The sequence below is a fragment of the Myodes glareolus genome, chromosome 12, assembly GCF_982192425.1.
Source record: "Myodes glareolus chromosome 12, mMyoGla1.1, whole genome shotgun sequence".
In the NCBI taxonomy this organism is placed as follows: Eukaryota; Metazoa; Chordata; class Mammalia; order Rodentia; family Cricetidae; genus Myodes; species Myodes glareolus.
This window is the reverse complement of record NC_142037.1, coordinates 3788959-3816023: the sequence shown is the minus strand read 5'-3', so window position 1 is coordinate 3816023 and position 27065 is coordinate 3788959. Positions and strand designations below refer to the sequence as shown.

The 27065-nt window shown below is 36.9% G+C and overlaps 1 protein-coding gene across 1 annotated transcript; it reads right to left on the bottom strand.

The window, feature by feature from the left end:
• Positions 1 to 24355: 24355 nt before the first annotated feature.
• LOC125396980 (olfactory receptor 4K2-like) lies at positions 24356 to 25330 on the bottom strand. The gene has a single exon (XM_048429093.3). It carries the CDS (start codon positions 25328 to 25330, stop codon positions 24356 to 24358), a length of 975 nt encoding a protein of 324 aa, XP_048285050.1.
• Positions 25331 to 27065: the final 1735 nt, after the last annotated feature.

Sequence of the window (27065 nt, the reverse complement as noted above, 5' to 3'; positions counted from 1 at the left end):
GGATTGTGGTTTGTAGGCTGGCTTTCTTTGCTTTATGTTTAAAAAACACCTATGAGTGAGTACCTGTCATAATTGTCTTTCTGTGTCTGGGTTACCAAACTCAAAATAATGTTTTCAGACTCCATCCATTCTCCTGCAAAATTAAAAATGTCATTTTCTCTTCTGTTGTGTAGTACTCCACTGTGTAAATGTACCATATTTTCCTTATTCATTCCTTGATCAAGAGACATTTAGGTTGTTTCCAGGTTCTGGCTATGACAAACAAAGCTGCTATGAACAAAGTTGAGCACATGTCCTTGTGGCATGATTGAACATCCTTTGGATAAATACCCAAAAGTGGTATTAGTGGGTCTTGAGGAATGTTGTTTCCTAATTTTCTGAAAAATCATCACACTGACATCCAAAGGGGCTGTACCAGCTTGTATTCTCACCAGCACTGCAGGAGTGTTCCCTTTTTCCCACAACCTCTCCAGCATAAGTTGTCATCAGTGTTTTTGATCTTGGCCACTCTTACAGGTGTAAGATGGAATCTCAGACTGGTTTTAGTTTGCATATCTCTGACGACTAAGGATGTTGAACATTTCCTTAAGTGTCTTTCAGCCATTTTAGATTCCTCTGTTGAGAGTTCTCTGTTTAGGTCTGTACTTCATTTTTTATTAGATTATTTGTTCTTTTAATGTCCAATTTCTTGAGTTCTTTGTATATTTTGGAGATCAGACCTCTGTATGATGTGGGGTTAGTGAAGATCTTTTTCTATTGTGTAGGCTGTCTTTTTGTCTTGTTTACCATGTTCTTTGCTTTACAGAAGCTTTTCAGTTTCAGGAGGTCCCATTTATTAATTGTTCTTCTCAGTGTCTGTGCTATTGGGGTTATATTTAGGAAGTGGTCTCCTGTGCCAATGTTTTCAAGTCTACTTCCCACTTTTTCTTCTATAAGGTTGTTGACTCCGGTTATTTTTGGGGGGGGGGTAGTGGAGTGTATGTTTTTCCCTTCTTTGAGTTCTGCTTGTGAAGGGTCGCTAGATGCCTGAGTTATTGTAGGCGGTTTTAGTAATGTTGGATTCCTTGGGTTGTAATTTGCCTTACTTTCTGTAAGGCTTGATTTGTAGTGACGTATTGTTTAAATTTGTTTTTATCCTGGAATATTTTGTTTTCTCCGTTGATAGTGAATGATAGCTTGGCTGGGTAAAGTAGTCTGGGCTTGCATCCATGGTCTCTTAGTTTCTGCAGTACCTCTATCCAGGACCTTCTGGCTTTCATGGTTTCCATAGAGAAGTCTGGTGTAAGTCTGATAGGTTTACCTTTATAAGTTACTTGATCTTTTTCCTTTGCAGCTCTTAATATTCTCTCTTTAATCTGAATGTTTTGTGTTTTGAATATTATATGGCGAGGGGATGCTCTTTTTTGATCCAGCCTATTTGGTATTCTGTATGCTTCTTGAACCTTCATAGGGATATCGTTCTTTAGGTTGGGGAAGTTTTCTTCTATAATTTTGTTGAATATATTTTCTGGACCTTTGATCTGCAATTCTTCTCCTTCTTCTACCCCTATTATTATTAGATTTGGTTTTTTTATTGTGTCCCAGATTTCCTGAATATTTTGTGATGAGAATTTGTTGGATTTGCTGTTTTCTTTGGTCAGAGTGTTTAATTTCTCTATGGTGTCCTCAGAGTCTGAGATTCTTTCTTCTATCTCTTGTATTCTGTTGGTTATGCTTGATTCTGAAGTCTCTGTTCATTTACCTAGATTTTCCATAGCCAGCCGGCCCTTGGCTTGTGATTTCTTCACTGACTCCATTTCAGTTTTCAGATCTTGAACTGTTTCCATTACCTGTTTGATTGTTTTTTCATGGTTTCCCAGAATTTCATTTACGAATTTACTCATTTCTTCAAACCTTTTGGTATATTTCTCTTCCATTTCTTTACTCATTTCCTCAATCTTTTTGTTATACTTATCTTCCATTTCTTTTTTTTCTTTTTTTTATTAAATTATAAAAGTTTCCATTTCAGCCCCTCCTCCCAACACCCTCCCACTCCCCCCACTCCCTCTCCTCCTCCCTCTCCATCCCCTAGAGCAGTCAGGGTTTCCTGCCCTGTGGGAAGTTCAAGTTCCTCCCCCCTCCCTCCAGGTACAGGGAAGGTGAGAGTCCAAACAGACTGGAGCACCAAAATCCAGTATATGCAGAGGAAGCAAGTCCCAGTGTCATTGTCAATGGCTTTTCAAAAAGGCTCCGGGCCAGCCACATTCAGAGAATCTGGTTGGATCACGTTCTCGTTCAGTCCCAGTCCAACAGGCCTTGGTGAACTCTCATTATATCAATCCCCTTGTATCAGTGGGTGCTCACATCCCTCGCAGTCCTGATTACTTTTTTTATTTTCTTCATCCTTCTGCTCCTCATTTGGACCGTGGAGTGCTCAGTTCGGTGTTCCAATATGGGTCTCCGTCTGTATCGCCATCCAACGTTGGATGAAGGTTTCCTCTGCCCTTGCCCTCTTTGCTCACGTTCTCTTTCCTTCTGCCTCTCATTTGGACCTAGGGAGCTAGGTCCAGTGTTCCAACGTGGTTCTCCGCCTCCATCTCCATCCATTGCCAGATGAGGGTTCTATGGTGACATGCAAAATATTCATCAGTATGGTTGTGGACCAAGGCCAGGTCAGGCACCCTCTCCTCTGTCCAGAAAACCATCTGGGGATCTCTCCTTGGACCTGGGATCCCCTTTATAATCAAGTCTCTTGTAAACCCTAAAATGATTCCCTTAGTTGAGGTATATACTTGCCTGATCCCATATCCATCCTTCCTCCCTCCCCCCCCATCCCAGTCCCCCGATCTTTCCCCAATCCTCCCCTACTCCCTTCTCTCTAACCCTCTCAACAACAACCCTCCCCCCCCATGCACCCGAGGTTACCTGGGACTCTTGTCTCTTTCCTACCTCCTGGCGGATAGCTAAACAATCTTCATCAGGTTCATCTTCTTATTTAGCTTCTCTAGGATCACGAATAATAGACTCAAAGACCTTTAATTATGGTTAGAATCCACTTATGAGTGAATACATACTGTGTTCCTCTTTTTGGGTCTGGCTTACCTCACTCAGTAAAGCGTTTTCTATTTCCATTCATTTGCATGCAAAATTCAAGATGTCATTGTTTTTTTACCGCTGAGTAAATCTCTAATGTGTATATGTTTCACACCTTCTTTAACCATTCTTCTATTGAGGGGCACCTAGGCTGTTTCCAGGTTCTGGCTATTACAAATAGTGCTGCTATGAACATAGTAGAACAAATGCTTTTGTAGTATGTTAGGGAATCTCTAGGGTATATTCCCAAGAGTGGAATTGCTGGGTCCTGAGGGAGGTTGACTCCCAGTTTCCTGAGAAACCGCCACACTGATTTCCACAGTGGCTGCAAAAGTTTGCATTCCCACCAACAATGGATGAGTGTTCCCCTCACTCCACATCCTCTCCAGCATAGGCTATCATTGGTGTTTTTGAGTTTGGCTACTCTGACAGGGTAAGATGATATCTCAAAGTTGTTTTGATTTGCATTTCCCTGATTGCTAAAGAGGTTGAGCATGACCTTAAGTGCTTTTTAGTCATTCGAAGTTCATCTGTTGTGAATTCCCTGTTCAGTTCAGTACCCCATTTTTTAATTGGGTTAATTAGAGTTTTAGTGTCTAGTTTCTTGAGTTCTTTGTATATTTTGGAGATCAGAACTTTGTCTGTTGAGGGGTTTGTGAAGATCTTCTCCCAGTCAGAAGGTAGCCTTTTTGTCTTACTGACAGTATCCTTTGCTTTACAGAAGCTTCTCAGTTTCAGTAGGTCCCATTTATTTATTGTTTCTCTTATTGTCTTCGCTCCTGGGGTTCTGCTTAGGAAGTGGTCTCCTGTGCCTATATCTTGCAGACTACTTCCCACTTTCTCTTCTATCAGGTTCAAAGTGGTCTGATTAATGTTGATGTCTTTTATCCATTTGGACCTGAGTTTTGTGCATGGTGATAGATATGGATCTATTTTCATTCTTCTACAGGTTGACATCCAGTTATGCCAGCACCATTTGTTAAAGATGCTATCCTTCTTCCATTGTATAGCTTTAGCTCCCTTGTCAAAAATCAGGTGTTTATAAGTTTGTGGGTTAATACCCGGGTCTTCTATTTGATTCCATAGGTCAACTTCTCTGTTATTATGACAATAGCAAGCTGTTTTCAACACTTGCTCTGTAATAGAGTTTGAAGTCAGGGATGGTAATGCCTCTAGAGGTTCCTTTATTGTATAAGATTGTTTTGGCTATCCTGGGTTTTTTGTTTTGCCATATAAACTTGATTATTGTTCTCTCAAGGTCTGTGAAGAAGTTTGATGGGATTTTGATGGGAATTGCATTGGAATCTATAGATTGCTTTTGGTAGAATTGCCATTTTTACTATGTTGATTCTCCCAATCCATGAGCAGGGAAGGTCTTTCCATTTTCTGGTATCCTCCTCAATTTCTTTCTTCAAAGACTGAAAGTTCTTGTCAAATAGGTCTTTCACTTCCTCGGTTAGAGTTACCCCAAGATATTTTATGCTATTTGTGGCTATCATGAAAGGTGATGTTTCTCTGATTTCCCTCTCTGCTTCTTTATCCTTTGTGTATAGGAGGGCTACCGATTTTTTGGAGTTGATCTTGTATCCTGCCACATTACTAAAGGTGTTTATCAACTGTAGGAGTTCTTTGGTAGAGTTTTTGGGGTCTCTTATGTACACTATCATATTGTCTGCAAATAACGAAAGTTTAACTTCATCTTTTCCAATTCGAATCCCCTTGATCCCCTTATGTTGTCTTATTGCTATTGCTAGAACTTCAAGCACTATATTGAAGAGGAATGGTGAGAGTGGACAGCCTTGTCGTGTTCCTGAATTTAGTGGAAAGGCTTTGAGTTTCTCTCCATTCAATTTGATGTTAGCTGACGCCTTGCTGTATATTGCTTTTATTATATTTAGGTATGATCCTTGTATCCCCAGTCTCTCCAACACCTTTATCATAAATGGGTGTTGAATTTTGTCAAATGCTTTTTCAGCATCCAATGAAATGATCATATGGTTTTTATCTTTCAGTTTATTTATATGATGGATTACATTGATAGATTTGCGTATGTTGAACCAACCCTGCATCTCTGGAATGAAGCCCACTTGATCATAATGGATGATTTTTCTAATGTATTCTTGGATTCGGTTTGCCAGGATTTTATTGAGTATTTTTGCGTCAATGTTCATGAGTGATATTGGTCTGTAATTCTCTTTCTTGGTTGTGTCTTTGTGTGGTTTTGGTATCAGGGTAACTGTAGCTTCATAAAAAGAGTTTGGCAATGATTCTTCTGCGTCTATATTGTGAAATACATTAAGGAGTATAGGTATTAGCTCTTCCTGGAAGTTCTGGTAGAATTCTGCATTGAAACCATCTGGTCCTGGGCTTTTTTTGGTAGGGAGATTTTTAATAACAACTTCTAAATCTTCACAACTGACAGGTCTATTTAGATTGTTCACCTGTTCTTGGTTCAACTTTGGTATATGGTACTTATCTAAAAAAATGTCCATTTCTTTTACATTTTCCAACTTTGTGGCATATAAATTTTCGTAGTAAGATCTAATGATTCTCTGAATTTCCTCTGCGTCTGTGGTTATATCCCCCTTTTCATTTCTGATCTTTAATTTGCATGTTCTCTCTCTGCCGTTTGATTAATATGGATAGGGGCTTGTCGATCTTGTTGATTTTCTCCAAGAACCAGCTTTTTGATTCATTGATTCTTTGGATTGTTTCCTGTGTTTCTATTTTGTTGATTTCAGCCCTCAGTTTGATTATTTCCAGTCTTCTACTCCTCCTGGGTGAATCAGCTTCTTTTTTTCTAGAGCTTTCAAGTGTGCTGTTAAGTCTCCAATGTGTGCTTTCTCCGTTTTCTTTAATTGGACACTTAGTGCTATGAACTTTCCTCTTAGCACTGCTTTCATAGTGTCCCATAGGTTTGAGTATGTTGTGTCTTTATTTTCATTAAATTCAAGGAACACTTTAATTTCTTTCTTTATTTCTTCCTTGACCCAGGGGTGATTCAGTAGTTGACTGTTCAACTTCCATGAATTTGTTGGTTTACTGGGGGTAGCACTGTTCTTCAATTCTAACTTTAATCCATGGTGGTCTGACAAGACACAGGTGGTTACTAATATTTTTTTTGTATCTGTGGAAGTTTGCTTTTTTACCCAGTATTTGGTCAATTTTCAAGAAGGTTCCATGAGCTGCAGAGAAGAAGGTATATTCTTTCCTATTTGGGTGGAATGTTCTATAGATATCTGTTAAGTCCATTTGATTCAATACCTCCAATAATTCTCTTATTTCTCTGTTAGGTTTCTGTCTGATTTACCTGTCCATTGGTGAGAGAGGAGTGTTGAAGTCTCCTACTATTAGTGTGTGTGGTTTGATGACTGCCTTGAGTTCTAGAAGTGTTTCTTTTACATAAGTAGGAGGTTTTATATTAGGGGCGTAGATATTCAGGATTGAGACTTCCTCCTGATGAATTGTTCCTGTTATGAGTATAAAATGTCCATCTCCATCTCTTCTGATTGATTTTAGTTTGAAGTCAATTTTGTTGGAGATTAGAATGGCCACACCTGCTTGTTTCTTGGGTCCGTTTGCTTGAAAACCCTTTTCCCAACCCTTTACTCTGAGTAGATGTCTGTCTTTGTGGTTGAGGTGTGTTTCTTGTAGACAGCAGTATGTTGGATCCTGTTTTCGTATCCTTTCTCTTAGTCTGTGCCTTTTTATAGGTGAATTGAGTCCATTAATATTAAGTGATATTAATGACCAGTGGTCGTTGACTTCGGTTATTATTATTTTTTGTTTGTTTGATTAATAGAGTTTGTATGTGTCCCTTCTTTGAGTTAAGCTCGTGAAGGGTCGCTAGATGTCTGAGTTATTGTAAGCAGTGCTGGCAATGTTGGACTCCTTGGGTTGCGATTTTCCTTCTATTACTTTCTGTAAGGCTGGGTTTGTGGCTGCGAATTGTTTAAATTTGTTCTTATCCTGGAATATTTTGTTTTCTCCATTGATAGTGAATGATAGCTTGGCTGGGTAAAGTAGTCTGGGCTTGCATCCATGGTCTCTTAGTTTCTGCAATACCTCTATCCAGGACCTTCTGGCTTTCATGGTTTCCATAGAGAAGTCCGGTGTAAGTCTGATAGGTTTACCTTTATAAGTTACTTGCCCTTTTTCCTTTGTAGCTCTTAATATTCTTTCTTTAATCTGTATGTTTTGTGTTTTGATTATTATATGGCGAGGGGATTTTTTTTTTGATCAAGCCTATTCGGTGTTCTGTATGCTTCTTGAACCTTCATAGGAATATCATTCTTTAGATTGGGAAAGTTTTCTTCTATAATTTTGTTGAATATATTTTCTGGTCCTTTGATCTGCAGTTCTTCTCCTTCTTCAATCCCTATTATTCTTCGATTTGGTTTTTTTATTGTGTCCCACAGTTCCTGAATGTTTTGTGATGAGAATTTGTTGGATTTGCTGTTTTCTTTGATCAGAGCATTTATTTTCTCTATGGTATCTTCAGACTCTGAGATTCGTTCTTCCATCTCTTGTATCCTCTTGGTTATGCTTGATTCTGTAGTCTCTGTTCGTTTACCTAGATTTTCCATATCCAGCCAGTCCTCGTTTTGTGTTTTCTTCATTGCCTCCATTTCAGTTTTCAATTCTTGAACTGTTTCCATTACCTGTTTGTTTGTTTTTTCTTGGTTTCCCAGTGTATCATTCATGGATTTACTCATTTCTTCGATCTTTTTTTTATATTTTTCATCCATTTCTTTACTCATTTCTTCAATCTTTTTGTTATACTTCTCATCCAGTTCTTTAAGGGAGTTATTCATATCCTGTTTAAGGGACTCTATTGCTTTCATAATGGCATTTTTTCCCACTTCTTCTGAATTAAGAGGTTCAAGTTCTTCTATTGTAAGATCATTGGGTTCTGGTGTTTTCATGTTGTTTTTTAGATTGTTGGAGGAGTTCTTGCCTTGGCGTCTGCCCATCTCTTCCTTCAAATGCTCTCTACTGGATCTTCTAGTACCAGGTCAGGTTCCCTTGTTGGGCAGGGACTTCACTGACAGAAGGCCTACCTTTCCTCAGGCAGTCTATTGAAACACAGGCACTCCCTACTCCTGGGTTGCACTCACAACCCAGGCCCAGCGAGCAAGGGAGTTGCTCTGGGGAGATCTTGTGGCCCCAGAGGGAAGGGGGGAAGAGAGGAAGGTGTACCTGGATAAAGGCTGGGACGGGATTCAGGAGAGCTCCGCAGGGAGGAGTCGCCTCTGCCCAGTTAACAGATTGTCGAGGGGGGCAGGGAAAGACTGAATTCCTCCTAGCCAAAGCCCTTGGGCCAGGAGAAAACTCACCCCTCCTCCAATGGAAATCTGCTAGAAGTTCACTCTCTCTTGCTGGCCAGGAATGTGATTGAGCTGAGACAGGACTTGCCTGTCCTGAGGCAGGCTCTCAAAGCACCAGAGCTGCCCCTGCCGGACTGAGCCCACAGCCCAGGCCCAGCGTGCAAGGGAGCAGCTCTGAGGAGATCTTGTCTCTTCCATTTCTTTATGGCTGATTTTCACCTCCTGTTTAAGTTCCTCTATTATTTTCATAAAGATCCGCTTAGAGTCTATTTCTTCTATTTCTTCTGGAGTAGGGTGTTCAATTCTTCTAGTTTTGTGCTCCCTGGATTCTGGAGATGTCATGTTGCCTTTCAGGTTGTTGGAGGAATTCTTACATTGGATCCTGCCCATCTCTTCCTCTCTGGATGAAACTCCTCAGCACTCTCTGGATAGAACTCCTCAGCACTCTCTGGATAGAACTCTTCAGCACTGCAGCAGGGATAACTCTCTGGATAGAACTTCTCAGCACTCTATTTCAAAGATTTCTTGACTTCAAAATTTGGGTCTAAGGATATGTTGCTTTGTAAAAGAGGTTCTACTTTTCTTTTCACAGAGGATGAGAAACTGTGGATTATTTCCAGACAATTGTGGTTTGATGGACCAAGAGTCCCTGAAAGGTTGCTATAAACACCTCCATAAAATCACTTTGCCCAACAAAAAGCAGAAAGCAGTTCGGAAAGAACTATATACAAATTCCCTAAAAGATTTTTTTTAAATAAATGCTTTAAGGGGAATATGCTATAGAGATGGATACATTGCATTGGTATGAATCTTGGCTTATTGATACAAATTTGAGGTGAATTTTGTTATATCTATATCTGTATCTATATCTATATATATCTGCGCTTGTGTTTGTGCAATTCACTTAAAAATGTAATGTATAATTAGGAAATATAGGCTAATAGATTATCATCTATAACAGTCCAGCTTGTAATCATGTTAGTTAGATTTTCTAGATATATAGAGATATATTTCAGGTAGATCGGCATTCTTCAAATCTCTCAAAGGCCTACAGAATATGGCATTTAAAGTGTTTTAAGAACTTAATACTTTCATGACAGTGAGACATGTTGTTTTTTAGATTGTTGGAGGAGTTCTTGCCTTGGCGTCTGCCCATCTGCTCCTGGTGGCACCAATTACTTCAAGAGGATGATAGACATTGAAAAGGTTCCTCATAAAATTTGTTAGCCACTTGGGCAAGAAACTGATTTATGAAAGGGTCTGTAAGACATCCTACAGATCACAGAAGAAAGTAACTGACAAACAAAGCAATATAGGTGGAACTGTCTTTGAAATTTCCTGTGTCATGGGAAAGCTTTCCAGATACTATGGGCCTGAGGCTAAAGATGGATGCTCCAGCAATACAAAAGAACTTCTGTAACTGCCCATGCAGCAAGTCTTCTCTGTCATTTCTAGAGTTTTGGAAGTTGTTTACCTTGTACTTTCTGTTGACTTAGGTAATATTATATCTTTTTGGAGTCTTTGATTGAATTGAAGATCAGATAGTTATAATTATAGTTTTCCCTATTTATGATAAAATTTAAAGTAGATATAAATATTATAATTATAATTTTTGCTTGATGTACATTTTGCATATGTAATTTTACTATGTTAGAATTAAAACTTGTTCTTTATTTAGACAGAAAAGGGGAGATAATATTATTTGAGCAGACATGAAGTACAGTCAAGAAGATTCCAAAGTGAGCAATATATGAGGGAGACAATTAGCTACCTGAGAAATCATGCAAAGTCTCATTTGCAACGTTGAAGCAACCAATTCTGGCTAAGGCCTAACGTAACTGACAGACCATTATTAGAGGAAGGAAGCTTTTTATAACCATCTTACCCTGTCTTGGCAAGATTTGAATGCCTTTTTCCTTGTGTCCTACTTATTCATTTCTGGATACCATGCATTTTGTCAGTGCTTGAGGTATGGGCAATTCCTTGTCCAAAGGCCAATTGTGCCAAGAAAAAAAACAAACTCTGAGTGGAGTGTCTTCAGTGTTCAACATTCTCTCAGGACTAGATTGGTGCTGTCAGGAGCAATCGTGTCTCATGTCAAATGAACCCTAAGTTATTTAGATTTCACGTTCTACAGATCCTTGAAGTGGCTGAAGATTACTTATCTAGACAGAATGCAATCTCTATGTATCTAAAGAACCTAATTGATCTGATTGTATGTACAACAAATGTGAACATCTATTGACCTATAATATTTAATATCCATATAACTTAATGACTAAAACTTCATGTCGGAGTATTAAATAATCTGTTAATGAATGTGTAACAAATGAGAACAATGACCTCAAAATATAAACATTGTATAAGTACCTTGATACATAATGCAATATTAAAATATATTCTAAAAGTTGTATCAATATACAAAATGTCCTAAACAGAGGTAGAAGCACGCATATATACAATCTGACAGAATAACTTTGTATAGGTATACAAGTATTGTAAACAGAAATAATAAATATAATTTAAACTTGTATCAATATACAAAAACTATACCAATGTAAATTATAGCTCACAAGTATTTAATCTATTACCCACTGTATTATCTCCCCTTTTTAAGAACAAACATAGTTTCCACCCCAACCCTCTATCTAATACGGGCAATAATCAACAACCTCTAAACGGTATTCCCAACCCTGAGAACAAACTTTTTTGGGGATGGGGGTGTCATCCTCTAGAATTGCTTTCCACTGTCATGGGAGTGATGTTTTTCAAAATGGATCCTACAAAAATAAAGTGATAGTTAAGTTTCAAAATTACTGTCTAGTATAGTTGCAAATGATTTTTGAGCAGTTGATAGGGTTTTTTTCCAAAGTTCTTGTTTGGAGTTCTGGTCAGAATGTCAGGAGAAGGTGCACCATTTTAGCAGATGATACCTAAAATCCAGTCTTATAGTAGTGACAGCAGTATCACAATGTCATCTCAACCAGGTGGAGTTGTTACTGTGGGGCCACATCTTCTACCTAGAAACTTCAAAGATTACTGCAGGAAAAGGATATATAGGAAAATCTATTGTCATCATGGAAAACTTAAATATTATTTATAGAGACATACATTCATGTCGAGGGCTGGTGCTAGCCCAGACCCTAAATTATTTCTCTGGACTGGCATGGAGGCATGGGAATAAGGACAATTCACATGGCTTTATCGGGAGGGTGATTCTCGGAGATCCCTCATGAAATCGTGAGTTCACATGCTGAAGAATTCCTCTGTTTTATTCTCCAAACAGCTTTTATTGATCAAATCAAACACTGAGGGGTAGAATCATTAGCATTCTATTTCCTAGGTAACCAGGTGAATGTATTTTAGTTATGTCCACATCTATCTATCTGCTCTGTATGCTAGCTGTCACGTAGGGTTCAAGTAACATCTCTATCAGACATCCTCCAAATTACAAAGAAAGAAACAAAACAACATCCTGACCTTTTGTTAGGCAGGGACAGCCTGTCTGGAAGGTTACATGACTACTTCAGGTGGGGAACTATGGCTTGATAGCCCAGCTGCCACACCATATAGAAATATGAGCCTGCACATTCAATAAAAAAATATGATATAGACAAACTAGACATGGAGAAAGTAAAATTTTTTTAAGTCTTCCATAAATTCCCATACCAGATGACTCCTGATATGATAAAGAAACTCTGAATATACCTTTTATCAACAATCTTGGATTTAGAGAAGTACAGAGCCACTGTCCAACTCCAAAACCAGCCCCGTGTTGGGTGCCAGATGATAGCAGAAGTCACAAAATAACCCCACACTAGTTCAGAATTATGAAAGTATATGGTTATTTATTCAGGGGAAACTTACAGATCACTGTCCTAGATAACTCTCCGTGAATGGGAAATAGGAACAGTGTCTAGCAGCTGGAAGCAAGAACCAGAAACAAAAGAGCAAGTACACAATTTACAGCTGTATTTACAGTATAAGAAACCACACCCAAATAAGTTGGTATCTTAAAAGCTATTGGATGAAGGAGTGGAATGTGCTCCCATAGCAAATGCTAAAGGCAAGAAGAGATACAGTTCCTTTAAGAGAGTCTTCCTGACTCAGTGTTAGTGGCAAACGCCACTGGGCTTTTTAAAGAGACTCTGATACCAAACATGTACAGGTGTTTGCAAGCTGTCAGTGGCATGCTTCTTAGTGGTGGCCTTGACGTAGAAACTTCACAAAGTTGTGGCAATAAACATGTCTTCCAGTACCTTCGTAATGAAGCTGACTCTGAGGAAGTCAATGAATGGGGTGGAGCTGGCCACCAAACCTGCTGCTTTAATCCTAGCCCTGTCTCTCAGCAGATTAAAGACTTGTGTGGTTAGAAAAAGATAGAGATGTACAGTAAAGACAGATTGAGATAAAAAAACTCTAAAGGTTTACAGTGTCTATAAAAATTTGTGCAGGCTTAGAAGAGAAAAATAAAGGACAACAAAAATCATAAAAAAAGAAACAGAAAAATAAAAGCCATGTAAATTGGAAAATACACAGAAAGTCTGGATACTGTGTTATTGTGTTGTTTTTTTAATTGTTTGACTGCTGAAAAATGGGCAACAGCTGCCAAAAGACATTTGATTACAAATGTTGCTGAATTAAACCAGCCTATATATTTTAAAAATAGCTTGACTTCAAAATTTAAGTCAAAACAGATGGGAAAGAGGTTCTGCTTCTATTTCCATATAAAATGAGATGTTGTGAATTCGTTCTGGGTTAAGAAAAATCAGATTTGATTGAGGAAGACCCCTTGAAAAATCTCTGATAGGAATGGATGGCACAGATGATCCAAAGTCTCAGGGTGCCTCTGTTGCAGTTTCGTCTGAGTTCTATATCCAGAGCAGCTTTAAGGTTACTGGTTCAGGTGATTCAACCTCACAGAATACTCCAGTCAGGATTGAACCATAATCCTAAATTTTCTCAGGGTTTCCCTGTGGAAGTCCCCTCTGTGTGTTGCTTTTCTTGGTTAATGAATAAAGAAACTACTCTGGCCTGTTGATAGGGCAGAACTTAGGTAGGCAGGGAAGACAGAAATAAATGCTTGGAGAAAGAAGGGCAGAGTCAGAGAGACACCATGGATGTGCCGCCAGAATAAGATATGCTGCTGAAACTTAGCTGGTAAGCCACTGCCACGTGGCAATACATGAATTAATAAAAATGGGTTAAAATAAGATGTATAGTTAGTCAATAAGAAGTTAGAGCTAATGGATTAATAAAAATGGGTTAAAATAAGATGTATAGTTAGTCAATAAGAAGTTAGAGCTAATGGGCAGTGATTTAATTAATACAGTTTCTGTGTAGTTACTTCAGGACTAAGCTAGCTGGCCAGCCAGGATGAACAAGCAGGCCCTCCTCCTACATTCCCCAAAGATTACCAGCACCCACAATCATTAAGAAGTAGCCTATGAAACTACAACCACATTCCCAAAAGCTGGATTATAGATATTTGTCTTTGTTTAGAATATTGGTTATGAGCTATAATGGAAAATGGTCAGGAAAAAAGCTAAACAAAGGAGATTAGATTCAGAGTTCTTGTTTTGAAAAGAATAAATGGGGAAATGCTGTGGGATAATGGTCTTGCACACTATAAAGATTTGTCACTTGTATTGGTTTAAGAAAATGCTGATTGATCAGTAGCCAGGTGGGTGACTAAACTAATAGAAGTCTGGGAATTCAGAGACACAATCCAAGGGAGATGCAGAGGAAGCAAGATGAGAATGCCTCACTGAGAAAAGGTACCAAGCCTTGTGACTAAACATAGATCAGAATTATAGGTTAATTTAAATTGTAGGAACTAGTTAATAATAAGCCTGAACAATTGGACAGTTTGTAATTGATATAAGCCTCTGTGTGCTTATTTGGGACTGAAGTCTGTGGGGCCAGGCAGGAGAGAAACTTCCATGTATGTATTATGATCACATGAAGGCAAACATACTATCCTTGAGTGACAGCACTTAGCCAACTGGTAAGCATTAGTGGTAATTGATCACTAACAATGTGCCACCTATTTATTATTTAGTCTGAACTGTATATTGCATACTGGATATTATCTCCTCTATACAGTCACCAAGTTGAAATGCAAAACCATAGTCCATTGTCAAGTGTACATGAAGTATATATGACTAAGCCCAAGAATATCTGGAAGACAGAAGTAAATTACTTAGAGAAGCTGTCCAAATGCCTGCCAACCATACTTCTGCTACAATACCTTATATCTTCATGGATATGTTTGTTATTTCATAGGATATTCTCTATGAAAGGCTGAGGAAAGAACAACTTGACTTAGGTCAGGACATTGTGTGTGTGTGTGTGTGTATGTGTGTGTGTGTGTGTGTGTGTGAATATTTTATCATATCATATGGAATCTAAATTGATAATTTAGACAGTTTAGATAATAGGGGATACAATGTCCAAAGTAGACACCTTATGCCCTCCAGTGCTAGGAATGGGTTACAATATGCTTAATCATTGCTCAAAGAGGTCCCATAAACCTCACCCAAAAATTACAGGCTAATGTCAAGGCTGTTAGCATGAGTTTCTTAAATTGAAGTACATTACCACCTAGGTAGCAGGATACTGGAGCATTATGCCCTGGTTTCTAGAATGCTGTATATGCTCTGGATCAACATCAAATCTATAGTATTGTTTCTCCCATACTCTTTGTTTGTGAGTTCAATATTAAATGGTAAAAGTGGACTCATACCAATCATCATGGCCCCTGTGGCCTTTTTACGTTTCCCCAAAAGTTTTGGTTTAACAGGTAAAATGAACTAGAAGTTAAGTCTTCACCTGGGCCATTTTCAGCCTCCTGATTCTTTTGAATCAACAGTCTAAGAAAAGACTTACAATGTTAACATTGGAGAGTTATCTAGACTTTGAGTGTCAAATTGTCAAATATCAGATTATTAAAGTTGATGGGAAACTATAACAACTAAGTTCAAACAGGAAAATAAATAGTGGCCAGACACATTAGAAATGAAAGCGTTAGTCATATCTTAAAGTAAAATGCACACAAACATGAACATGAGAGAGATAGACTTAGATAGATAGATAGATAGATAGATAGATAGATAGATAGATAGATATACAAAAGTAAATACAAATTTGATTGATATAATAGATAATTATCGGGAAATGGTTGATATTCTAGAAGTATAAGTTTTCACAAGACTTTGTGAATTGTAAAAAACTAAGAAATTCATCACTATCAGAAAAGCTTTAAACAAAATGCTTTTCAGAGTTTCCATAGAATCAAAAGTATAACCACTTACATTAAAACATGGAAAAATACAACTATATCAATAGAGTAGATATACAAAAGAGAGAAAATAAGTGTATCTTCTTTATACAGACAAAAAAAGTGTTTTTACAATAATGTATAAGAAGTGAACTGACTCCCAAAATGTACCCTCTGATTTCCACGTGCATGGTATGGTGCATAGGTGCACATGCACACAAGCACAAACATGTAATAAATAGACAATTAGACAGACAGACAGATAGATAGATGATAGATAGATAGATAGATAGATAGATAGATAGATAGATAAGATAAAAATAGATGCAATCAAAAATAAAATTATATTTTAAGAGAATATATTGCTAACATGAAACTCATTTTAGTCAGGCGTACATGTATATAATCACAAAACTCGGTAAGCAGAAGTCAGAGGATAGGATTTCAAAGTCAGTTTTAGATTCACAGTAGGTTAGAGGCCAGCCTACTAATCTTTGATTCTGTAATTTGGATTCTCATTTTTTTTTCCTTTGTTTAGTTGGGCTAAGAGACTGTCAGTTTTATTTATTTCTCAAAGAAACAGTTCTTTTATTCATAGACTTTTTCATTTTGTTTTCCTTGTTTTCATTTTATTAATTTTGTTCTGACTTTTATTATAACTGTGCTGTTGAGCGGGTTTGGATATGTTTTATTCTTATTTTTCCAAATTATTGAGTTAGATCCTAAAGTCACTAATTTATACCTTTTCAAATTTCTTAATATAGCTTTCAGAGCAATAAATTTCCCTCATAGAACTTCTTTTAATGTATCACAGTGATTCTGTTGTATTCTGCATTCATTTTTATCTAGATTCAGGAAATCTTCTTTTTAATTCTTGATGTCTTCTTTGACCAGTCCATCATTCATCAATGCATTGTTTAATTTCCACGAGTGTGATAGTTAATGTTGGTTGTGAACTTGACTACATGTGACAACAATTAAATATAAGTAGCTGGGCATGATTGCGAACCAGAAATTAATATCACACCTTTGGAGAAAGTACAGAAATTAATTCTACTGTCAAGGGCTTGAAAGATGCAGAGGTAGGTGTTCCCTCTTCATCTTCCTTTAGATCCCTGTCATGGTCACTGTTCTGTTGAAGTGAAAAGACACCATCACCAAAGAAACTCATAAAAGAAAGTGTTTAACGTAAAGCTTTCTTACACTTTCAGAAGCTTAGTCCATTATAATCATGGTGGGGAAGATGCCACTAGAGCAGTAAATGAGAACTACATCCTGATTCACAAGCAGAGAGAGAGAGAGACAGAGAGACAGGTACAGAAAGAGAGATATAGGAGACAGAGACTGGCATGGGCTTGTGAAACATCAAAGCCATGCCCAGTGATATACTCCTCCAACAATGCTATGCTTACTCCAACCAGGCCACATCTCCTAATTCTTATAAGCTTTTCAAAGTGTTTCACTACCTGGTGCCAAAAAATTCAAATGTATGAGCTTATGAGGGCCATTCTTATTCAATTGACCCAGACACTAGGGATCATGCCTACAGCAGGCTCATTTATTCAGAAATTGGGAGAGCCTCCTTCCAGTGCCCAGGCTGCCTTTGACATTTCATGGTTATCCCTCCTTGACTAGGCAGTTTCAGGATGCCTGACAGTGCCTATTGCTAGGCCCCTGGGCAAGCTACAGGCTGGCTCATCTCTAGGTCTGGCAGGTCTTCTCGTTCTGCACACCACAGTCCCCTATCTTGTCTGTGCATACGGATCATGGAGGATGACAGTTTACTATCACTGACTTAATTAAATATTGACTCCTATTGTAGGTGCTATACAAGATACTGTGTACTTACTTGAGCAGATTAACACATCTCCTGCTGCACAGCATGCAGATTCCGATATAGCATTGCCCTTTTCTCAGTACATGTCCAAAAGAAATGCCAAAAACAATTTGCTTTCAGTTGGAAAGACCAGCAGTACACCTTTACAGTTTTACTTCAAGGGTATACTAACTTTCCATCCCGGTCATAACTCATTTCACAGGGGTCTTGATCATCTGTCTCTTTCACAAAATATAATACTGGTCCACCATATTGATGACATTATGCTGATTGGACAAAGTAAACAGAAGACAGCAACTACTTTAGACAGGTTGACAAAACATATTGCATCAGAGGATGGGAGATCCATACAACCAAAATCCAAGAGCCTACTATCTCCATGAAACTTTTAGGAGTCCGGAGTGTGGATTATGTAGAGATATTCCTCCTTAGGTAAAGGATAAGTTATTGCACCTGTCACTTCCACCACTCAGAAAGCAGAATAATATTAAGCAGCTGCTTTGGGTTCTGAAGACAGCACATTCCTCAGGCATATTACTCTAGTGCATATACTAAGTGACCTGGAAACTGGTAGTTGTGAGTAGGCCTTGGAGCAAGAGAAAACTCTTCAGAAAATACAGGCTGATTTGTAGCATGCATTACCACTTGGACCATATATCCAACAGACCTAACTGTACTTGTGGCATCAGTGACAAATATGAATACTCTTTGGAGCCTTTGGTAGACAACTATAGCAAATCACAGAGGAGATACTTGGGATTTTGGATCAAGGCTCAACTAATATCTGAAGAAATATGTTCTTCATTTGAAAAACAGTTCTTTCTTGGAATGCTTTGGGGCTTTAATGAAAACTGACCACTTGAAAACAAGTCAACAAGTTACTATGAGACATGAGATGTTCATTCTCAGCAGGGTAATATCTGACCCACCAAGTCATAAAATTGGTTGTTCACTGTGGTATATAAATTGTCATACCTGAGAAAGCTTTTAAGGCACAAGAAAGTTACTGGAGGAAGTTTCCTTAATGATTACGGTTCTTACTGCCATTTTTTTCTTTTTTTATTATTTTATAAATAATGCCATTCAAAATTCCCACTTGCTCCCCTCCTCCCACTTCCCTCCCGCTCCCCCACTCACCTTCCGTCCCCCTTTTCCCCCTCCAGTCCTAAGAGAAGTCAGGGTACCCTGCCTTGTGGGAAGTCCAAGGCCCTCCCCCCTCCATCCAGGCTTAGGAAGTTATGCATCTAAGTAGACTAGGATCCCAAAAGGCCAGTACATGCGCAGTAGAGACAAATCCCAGTGCCATTATCATTGTCTTCTCAGTCTGCCCCAATTGTCAGCCACATTCAGAGAGTCCAGTTAGATCCCATGCTCATTCAGTTCCAGTCCAGCTGGATTTGGTGAGCTCCCATTAGATCAGGCACACTGTCTCAGTGGGTGAACCAACACTACACAGTCCTGACTTCCTTGCTCATCTTCTCTCTCCATCTGCTCTTCAACTGGACCTTGGAAGCTAAGCTCAGTGCTCTGATGTGGATCTCTGTCTCTATCTCCATCTGTCGCCGGATGAAGGTTCTATGACGATATTCAAGATAGTCAACAGTCTGACTATGGGACAAGGCCAGTTCAAGCACCCTCTCCTCCACTACCCAGGGTCCTAGCTGGGGACATCCGCATGGACACCTGGGAACCCCTCTAGAACCAAGGCTCTGGCCAACCCCAAAATGGCTTCCTTAATTAAGATATCTTTTTCCCTGCTCCCACATCTGTCCTTCCTCTGTCTCAACCAGCCCACTCCCCCAAGCTCTCCCCAGGCCTCCCCTTCTCCCTTCTCTCTCCCCATCTCCCTTTCCCCCCATCCCAAACCCACCCCCATGTTCCCAGTTTTTGCCTGGCAATCTTGTCTGCTTCCAATTTCCAGGAGGATCTATATATGTTTTTTTTTTTAAGTTCACCTTATTACTTAGCTTCTCAAGGATCATAAACTATAAGCTCAATGTCCTTTGTTTATGGCTAGAATCTACAAATCAGTGAGTAAATACCATATTCATACTTTTGAGTCTGGGTTATCTCACTCAGAATAGTGCTTTGTATTTCCATCCATTTGCATGCAAAATTCAAGATGTCATTGTTTTTTACCGCTGAGTAGTACTCTATTATGTAGATGTGCCACATTTTCTTTATCCATTCTTCCGTTGAGGGGCTTCTAAGTTGTTTCTAGGTTCAGGCTATTACAAACAATGCTACTATGAACATAGTTGAAAAAATGCTTTTGTAGTATGATTGGGCATCTTTTGGGTATATTCCCAAGAGTGGTATTGCTGGATCCTGAGGTAGGTTGATTCCTAATTTTCTGAGAAACCACCACACTGATTTCCAAAGTGGTTGCACAAGTTTGCATTCCCACCAGCAATGGATGTGTGTTCTCATCACTCCACATCCTCTCCAGCATAAGTTATCATTGGTATTTTTTATTTCAGTCATTCTGACAGGTGTAAGATGGTATCTCAAAGTTGTTTTGATTTGCATTTCCCTGATAGCTAAGGAAGTTGAACATGTCCTTATGTATCTTTTGGCCATTTGAAATTCTTCTGTTGAGAATTCTCAGTTAAGTTCAGTACCCCATTTTTAATTGGGTTATTTAAAGTTTATATATATATTTGTCTGATGTGGAGTTGTTGAAGATCTTCTCCCATTCAATAGGTTGCCTTTCTGTCTTATTAACAGTGTCGTTTGCTTTACAGAAGCTTCTCAGTTTAAGGAGGTCCCATTTATTCATTGTTGCTCTTATTGTCTGTGCTACTGGAGACTATTGATACTATCAATTCTTTCTTTTATTGGTAGTTTGTAGAGCATTTTTGGATTCTATGTGAGCTAATCATCAGGGAGGAAGCCTCCTGGTCAATTACAGATGGTTCCTTCCAGACATGTGTCCAAAACATGTGATGCCTTCAGCAATAGGGATTTATCATTGAATTTTATACCAGAACTTATGACTTCTATTTAATTATAACTAGAGTCCATTGATCACTTTTACATTTATCTCACTTACTGCTACTCAATCATTAAATAATCATGAAGTAAATGATGACAAGACTCTTTAGCCAGTTGATACAATAGTATTGTCTAAGCTATCATCTATGTACTTTCTGTAATTCTACACCCAATGGAAAAAAAGAGAAGACAAAACATGCACTTGCCTCCTCTTGAAATCTGTCTTTAGTATTTTTGAGCCTGGTCTATAAAGATGAAAGAATAGATTAAGTCACTATATATTTTGGCATATTTTTTCTCATTTGTGGATTCTAGATATACAACACATATATGGAAAAAGAAGGAATACTAAAATAAATAAAGAGATACAAGAAAGAGAGAGAGCAAAAGGGAGTCAAAAGAGGGATTTGATATGCAAATAAGGTCAAAGTGTATAAATTTTCTTTAAGAAATTTGTTACTAAATGCAACAAATATACACAAACAGACAAAAGTGAAAAAGAAACTAAGAGGTCTATTTTAAGACTTGTAAAGTGTGGTGATGAGAACAAAATATGGAATTAAAAATGTGAATGTGTTTGTTAAATATCTATACTACTGAATCTATTGTCCTCTCAAAGGCATATCTTCTACCAATTCTGATTCACTTTCCTTCTTCAACAGCAATTACTTTATAAAGAGTCATATAGGAAGTCAAGGTTATTAGATACTTGAAAAGGTGACATGTTGAGGAAAGGCCACCCTGACACATTGTGTGAGTGCAGGACTCTTAACTAGGTTCAATCTGTGGAGTTGTAAGGTAAAGTTTAGGACTGAGATGGTTACCCAGGAATGAGTTACTAACTACAACTCATTGTCTGGCTTCAGAGACTTATTTCCAAATGACCTATCTACTTTGAACATTGTCTTTAAAAGTACCTTTCTGCTACATCCTTAAATATTTTTTCATATTTTTTTTGAAATTTAATACTTAAATTTGTTTTTAATGTGTTTTATATAAATTATAGATATAAAATCATCATTTATTCACAGTTAAAAATATAAATAACTCATATCAGATAAAATTTAAAACATTTCCACTAATATCTTCAAATATGTGAACAAAGACAAAATACACAAACCAGACTTAAAACTTTTTAACTGTGTTTACTTGCAAATGAAAACATAGTAAGACTGACCTGTCAGATACCATCTACTTGTTTTACCTTTTCCATACACTTATGGAATACATTTAAATATAAGATAAAGTTGCAAACTATAATACTTGCTTAGAAAAACATAGACATATGAATGTAACAAAAACTGTATCAATGAACCCAGACTGAAGTAATTGGCACATATCTAATACTTGAGAAATTAACACATTTTTCTAATATAGAACTAGGTCATGCAGGTTCAAGTAGAAGCCTTCATCTCAAATTCAGCTCCTGCACTTTTGTACCTTTTTAACAGAATAACAAAAATATCAATATTATAGCTCACTATTCATCACGGCTAGATATATTACACATATCTTTTATTTAATTTCAACATCAATAGTGTTAAAATTAAGATTTGCTGCAAATCTATAGATGAAGAAACTGAAGTAAAGAATTTTGCTCCAAGTTATAGAAGTAGAACAAAGTTCTTAGATTGCAATTCTGACTTATAATAGACTGATATTACTAATTATGGGATAGACATAACTCAAGGACAAAGAACTGGATAAAGTAGATGAATTGGCCTCCAGGACCTGACAAAGGCTGGAAACACAAGAGGTGCTTAACCATTAATTATTGAAATATACACTGGTACATCAGAGCTACAATTTATATTTTAAAATAAAGATAATTTTATAGAAATGATGCAAAAGTATCTTTCCATACAGAACTTTTTATGTAATTTTTTTCCTGAGGCAATAACAAGGAATTTATAATTTGCTTAAAAAAACTAGTTCTCAAATTAAATGTGTACTTTGACATCTACTTTTAATGCTACCTTTCTTTATAAACTGCTATATACTGTTCAGCTTCATGTGCTAACATTTGGTCTTTGAAGTTGCTATCATGTAAGCATGTTGCACTTTGAAAGGAAAGAGCTTATGATTTTGCATAATCCTAACGTTCTAGGTCTCTGGAGATGGTTTGCTCACATAACTCTTTGAATAACCATTAAGTCAGGAGAGACGACCTCATTGTGCATCAGAATACTAAGCATTCTAACTGAGCTTAATTACACATGCCAGCATACAAACGGGAAGCAGAAATATTTCTACCATATGTTTGAACAAACCACAGTTTTTAAAAATTACAAACAGCACAAGATCAGAGCATGAAGTGCCGCTTTGCTAGTGTGTTTCTCAGAATGAAGCTGTTGTTCAGAAGCACAATGATCAAAATTAGGACACAGTTGAGGTAGTTCAAGGAAAATGGAAATAACATGTCTAATTTTTATAAAATATTACCATAAAATTTTAATCTAGGGCTGGAGAAATTACTCAAAGGTTAAGAGCTCTGACTGTTCTTCCAGAGGACTCAGGTTCAATTCCCAGTATCCACATAGCAGCTCACAAGTGTCTGTAACTCCAAGATCTGACACTCTCACACAGATAGACAGACATGCAGATGAAACGCCAACGTACATAAAATAAAAATAAATTATAAAAAGTTGTAATCTACTTTCCATAGTTCTCATATAAATATAAAAAGGAATAAAGTGGTAAACTGTATCTTCCAAAATATGTTCCAGTGATCCTTGTTGGTTTCCATCAATCTTCTTTGCTTCTTAACATGATTGATAAAAATTATTAAAAAGAAAAAAGTAAAAATTTTCTATACCTTTGGCTCTTTAGCAGTTTAGAAAACAGATTCTCTATTTTATTTCCAAAGATTATGTTAGAAAAAAATCTACTTGACATTATTAGTAGTAAACTAAATTAGGTAGAAATGAATTCTAATTTTTTTAAATTATTTCATCTTTTCTTCCCACTAACCATATAATATTGAAAACTAGATGAAAAATATTGAAAACCATATAATATTGAAAACTTACTAAAATGGTAATAATAGTTTGAACTATTTTATTTTTAAAACTTTAAGTGTATTCATAAATTCAACAGATAACAATATACTCACACAATAAACTCTAATAGCAAATGAGTCTGTTCTATATATCATTTAGAGCTAAGTTTTTACAAGTCAGTCTATTTAAGTGGTCTACTTTCTATGATTTAAAGAGCACAGATTCAATTTATCATTCAATCATCTGATAGCAGTAATCTGTGCACTAAGCATCTTTATTGTTAAAGTTTTCATCTGTTTTGTTCAAGATTGTATTAGTTTCCAATTTGACTCACTGCTTAAAATTGCTCAACATTATTTAAAAGAATTATTTCACAATATAAAATTTCCCAATAAAATTTTCTAACATTATGAATAAAGCTCCCAATGATCCAAATTCCTAATTAAAGTTTGAAATTAAGTTCATAATTAAGTTTGAAATTAGATACAAACCATAAAATATCACAAGACAGCCAGAGAGGACTGCTCTGGGTTAGAAAACAAGAAAACATTTCATCTTAATCCTCATATGCATGTGTATAGATTTTATGGATACATGAAAATGAATTTATTTTAAAAATTCTTGCAACATAACTTTTCTATGAAGTCACATTACAGACTTTAACACATCATCAAATTGATCCATGATCACAAAAAGTTAGCAGACATCACTGACTTCAAAGGAAGCTGTGGCGTATCTCTCAATCCCAACTTCTTAATATCATGTATTTAGTTCAAATGACTTGAAAATTAAATTTGAAGATTATAACTTAATTATCTGCTATTCTCTTGGAAAACCTGGCCTCACTTTAGGATCTCTGCAGGTCTCTTGCTGTATAACGTGGAGTTGTTTTCCCAAAGGGGAAATAATGGTTGCTTATTTTTTTCTTCACCGCTGCCCTCACTTCTTGGTTTCTTAAAGTATAGATAAGTGGATTCAAGAAAGGGGTGAAGATGGTGTAGAAAACAGAGAGAATTTTATCTACCAAAAAGTTTGTAAAGGGCCATACATAAATAAAAATGCAAGGTACAAAGAACATTAGCACAACTATGAAATGTGAAGTGCAGGTGGAAAGAGCCTTAGATGACCCAATTGAAGAGTGGCCTCTGATAGTTACAAGCACCACAATATAAGAGATGAGCAAAAGCAGAAAACTGATAAGAGCAATAACACCACTGGATGAGACCATGAAGATACCAAGAACATATGTATCTATACAAGCCAGCTGGATTACCAAAGGAAGATCACAGAAGAAACTGTCTACTACATTAGGACCACAGAAGGGTAAATACAGAACAAAAACCAATTGACTCATTGTATGTAAGAAGCCTACCATCCAAGAAGTTACCACGAGACCCAAACACATTTTTTGGCTCATAAGTGTTGAATAGTATAGAGGCTTACATATGGCAACATACCTGTCAAAAGACATGGAAATCAGCAGCACAATTTCAGTTCCAGTGAAAAGATGCAAAAGAAAGATTTGAGAAATGCACCCCTCAAAAGAAATGGTCTTGTGGTGAGCAAAGAAGTCCATGATCATCTTTGGTGTGGCAAAGGAGGAGAGGCATATGTCAATCAGAGAAAGGTTGCTGAGCAGGAAGAACATGGGGGAGTGGAGTTGTGAAGTGGAGAAGACAGTGAACAGAATTAGGCAGTTCCCGAGCATTGTAACTAAATAGAAAATGGAAAATGTCACAAAGAAGAATATCTGAAGCTTGGGAGAATCAGTGAGTCCAAGTAGCACAAATTCCAGTACTCTGGAAGAGTTAAGCCTCTCCATCTATCCGTAGACTCTGCTCTGTAGTCATAAAAGACACAAAGTTACAGTGTGGGATACATATAATATGAACATATGAAGAACATATGAAGAACTTATGACATTACTTAGTAATTATCTAGATCAGTGGTTACATACAGTCCATCCGAAAATGCTCTTAACTGCAAGATGTTTTCTTTGGGGACCACTTAAACAACTGATGGTCGATAACGTTTGAGAAGCATAGCTTCTTAAATTTGTCCAGCAGGCAAACACAGCACATGTCAGCTGAGCAGTACAAGCCTCCACAATACACCTGTCTAACTACAACTTCTCTTCAGGATGCACATTGTAGAAAGATATGTTAAGTTTGCTTGATGTGCTAAATAAAACATAGAGAAAATAAATCTGAGCTCTCAAAGTTTTTTCTTGTACAGAAGTGGAATTATTTTGAATCAACCATTTTGACAGTGTGTTTAATTAAAAACTTAAAGAATTATAAAAAAATTTACTAGATACCCTATGAGAGTGACAAATTACTTTCTTTATTTAATCTCAAGAGATTATTACTGACCAAAAGTACATTTTAAACACTTGAGAGGTAATATCAGCTTATATGGTGTTATAATCTATTCTTCTTTTGCTGTAAGCAACACAAAGTTAGTGTATTAAACTGTGATAAGATGTTTAGAACCATATTTTCAGAACTCGGGATCATTTTTAAATTAGTTTTTCCATTTAGAATCCTCCTAGATAAAAATTTTATAATATACTTATGCTTATCATATTATCAAAAGCTTAGTACAAATGAAATAAAAATTGGTCCAGGCTGATGAAAGCTAACATGAGAGGTGAGGACTGCTCTAGACTCTCAATGTGTCATACATTTTTGCCCAAGGGAAGTGTAACTGACATTTTTGCAAAGTGTATGCCTATTAGAAAAATTTATCAAGCGTAAATCAATCAAGTAAACAAAAATCTAATGTAATTTCATCTCAGTTAGACAGGAACCATCTGTATGGAACCAATACAACATCTTCCCTCTTTTTCAGTTAAACCACTTTTTTCAAGTAAAATTATGAGTACTTTGCTACATTAAATCATTTGAGAAATTCCACTGTATTTTATTTATGTTTTAATAAAAAGTTAACTACTAACATATGTGTCAATACATCTAATTTTATAAATTATCCATCTTTGGAAATGTGATTTCTACTTCTTAGTTTATGTATAAGTTTTCTAAGTACACCAAAGTTGATTAAAATTTAAACAAGGTGACTCTGTGCTAAGAAACTTAAAGTGTCTTTCCACAGTAATCTTTAAGTTATTCTTAATAATATAGGTAGAAAAGAATGAGGTCTTTGTCATAAATTCAGAGGATTTACAAATGGAAATACAATCAATAAGGTGATTTTCTCCACTATTTCCTTTGTATTAATTTACTTCTAATGATACTCAGAATGTGCTTGAAACTAATAAAAATACATACTACAACAGCATCACATGAAATTTGAGACTGGGACTGAAATTGTTTTTAACTGGAGATTGACACACACAGAAAGAGAGATGAGAGGAGAGAGAGAGAGAGAGAGAGAGAGAGAGAGAGAGAGAGAGAGAGAGAGAGAGAGAGAGAGCCCTTCTGTCATTATCAATGGATCAGTTCAATGAATAGTCCTGAAGGTGATCTGCTTTGTCTGAATTATCAGGTTATCCACACACCTACAATTAAAGTGGAGATATGATTTCTAGCTAAAGAATA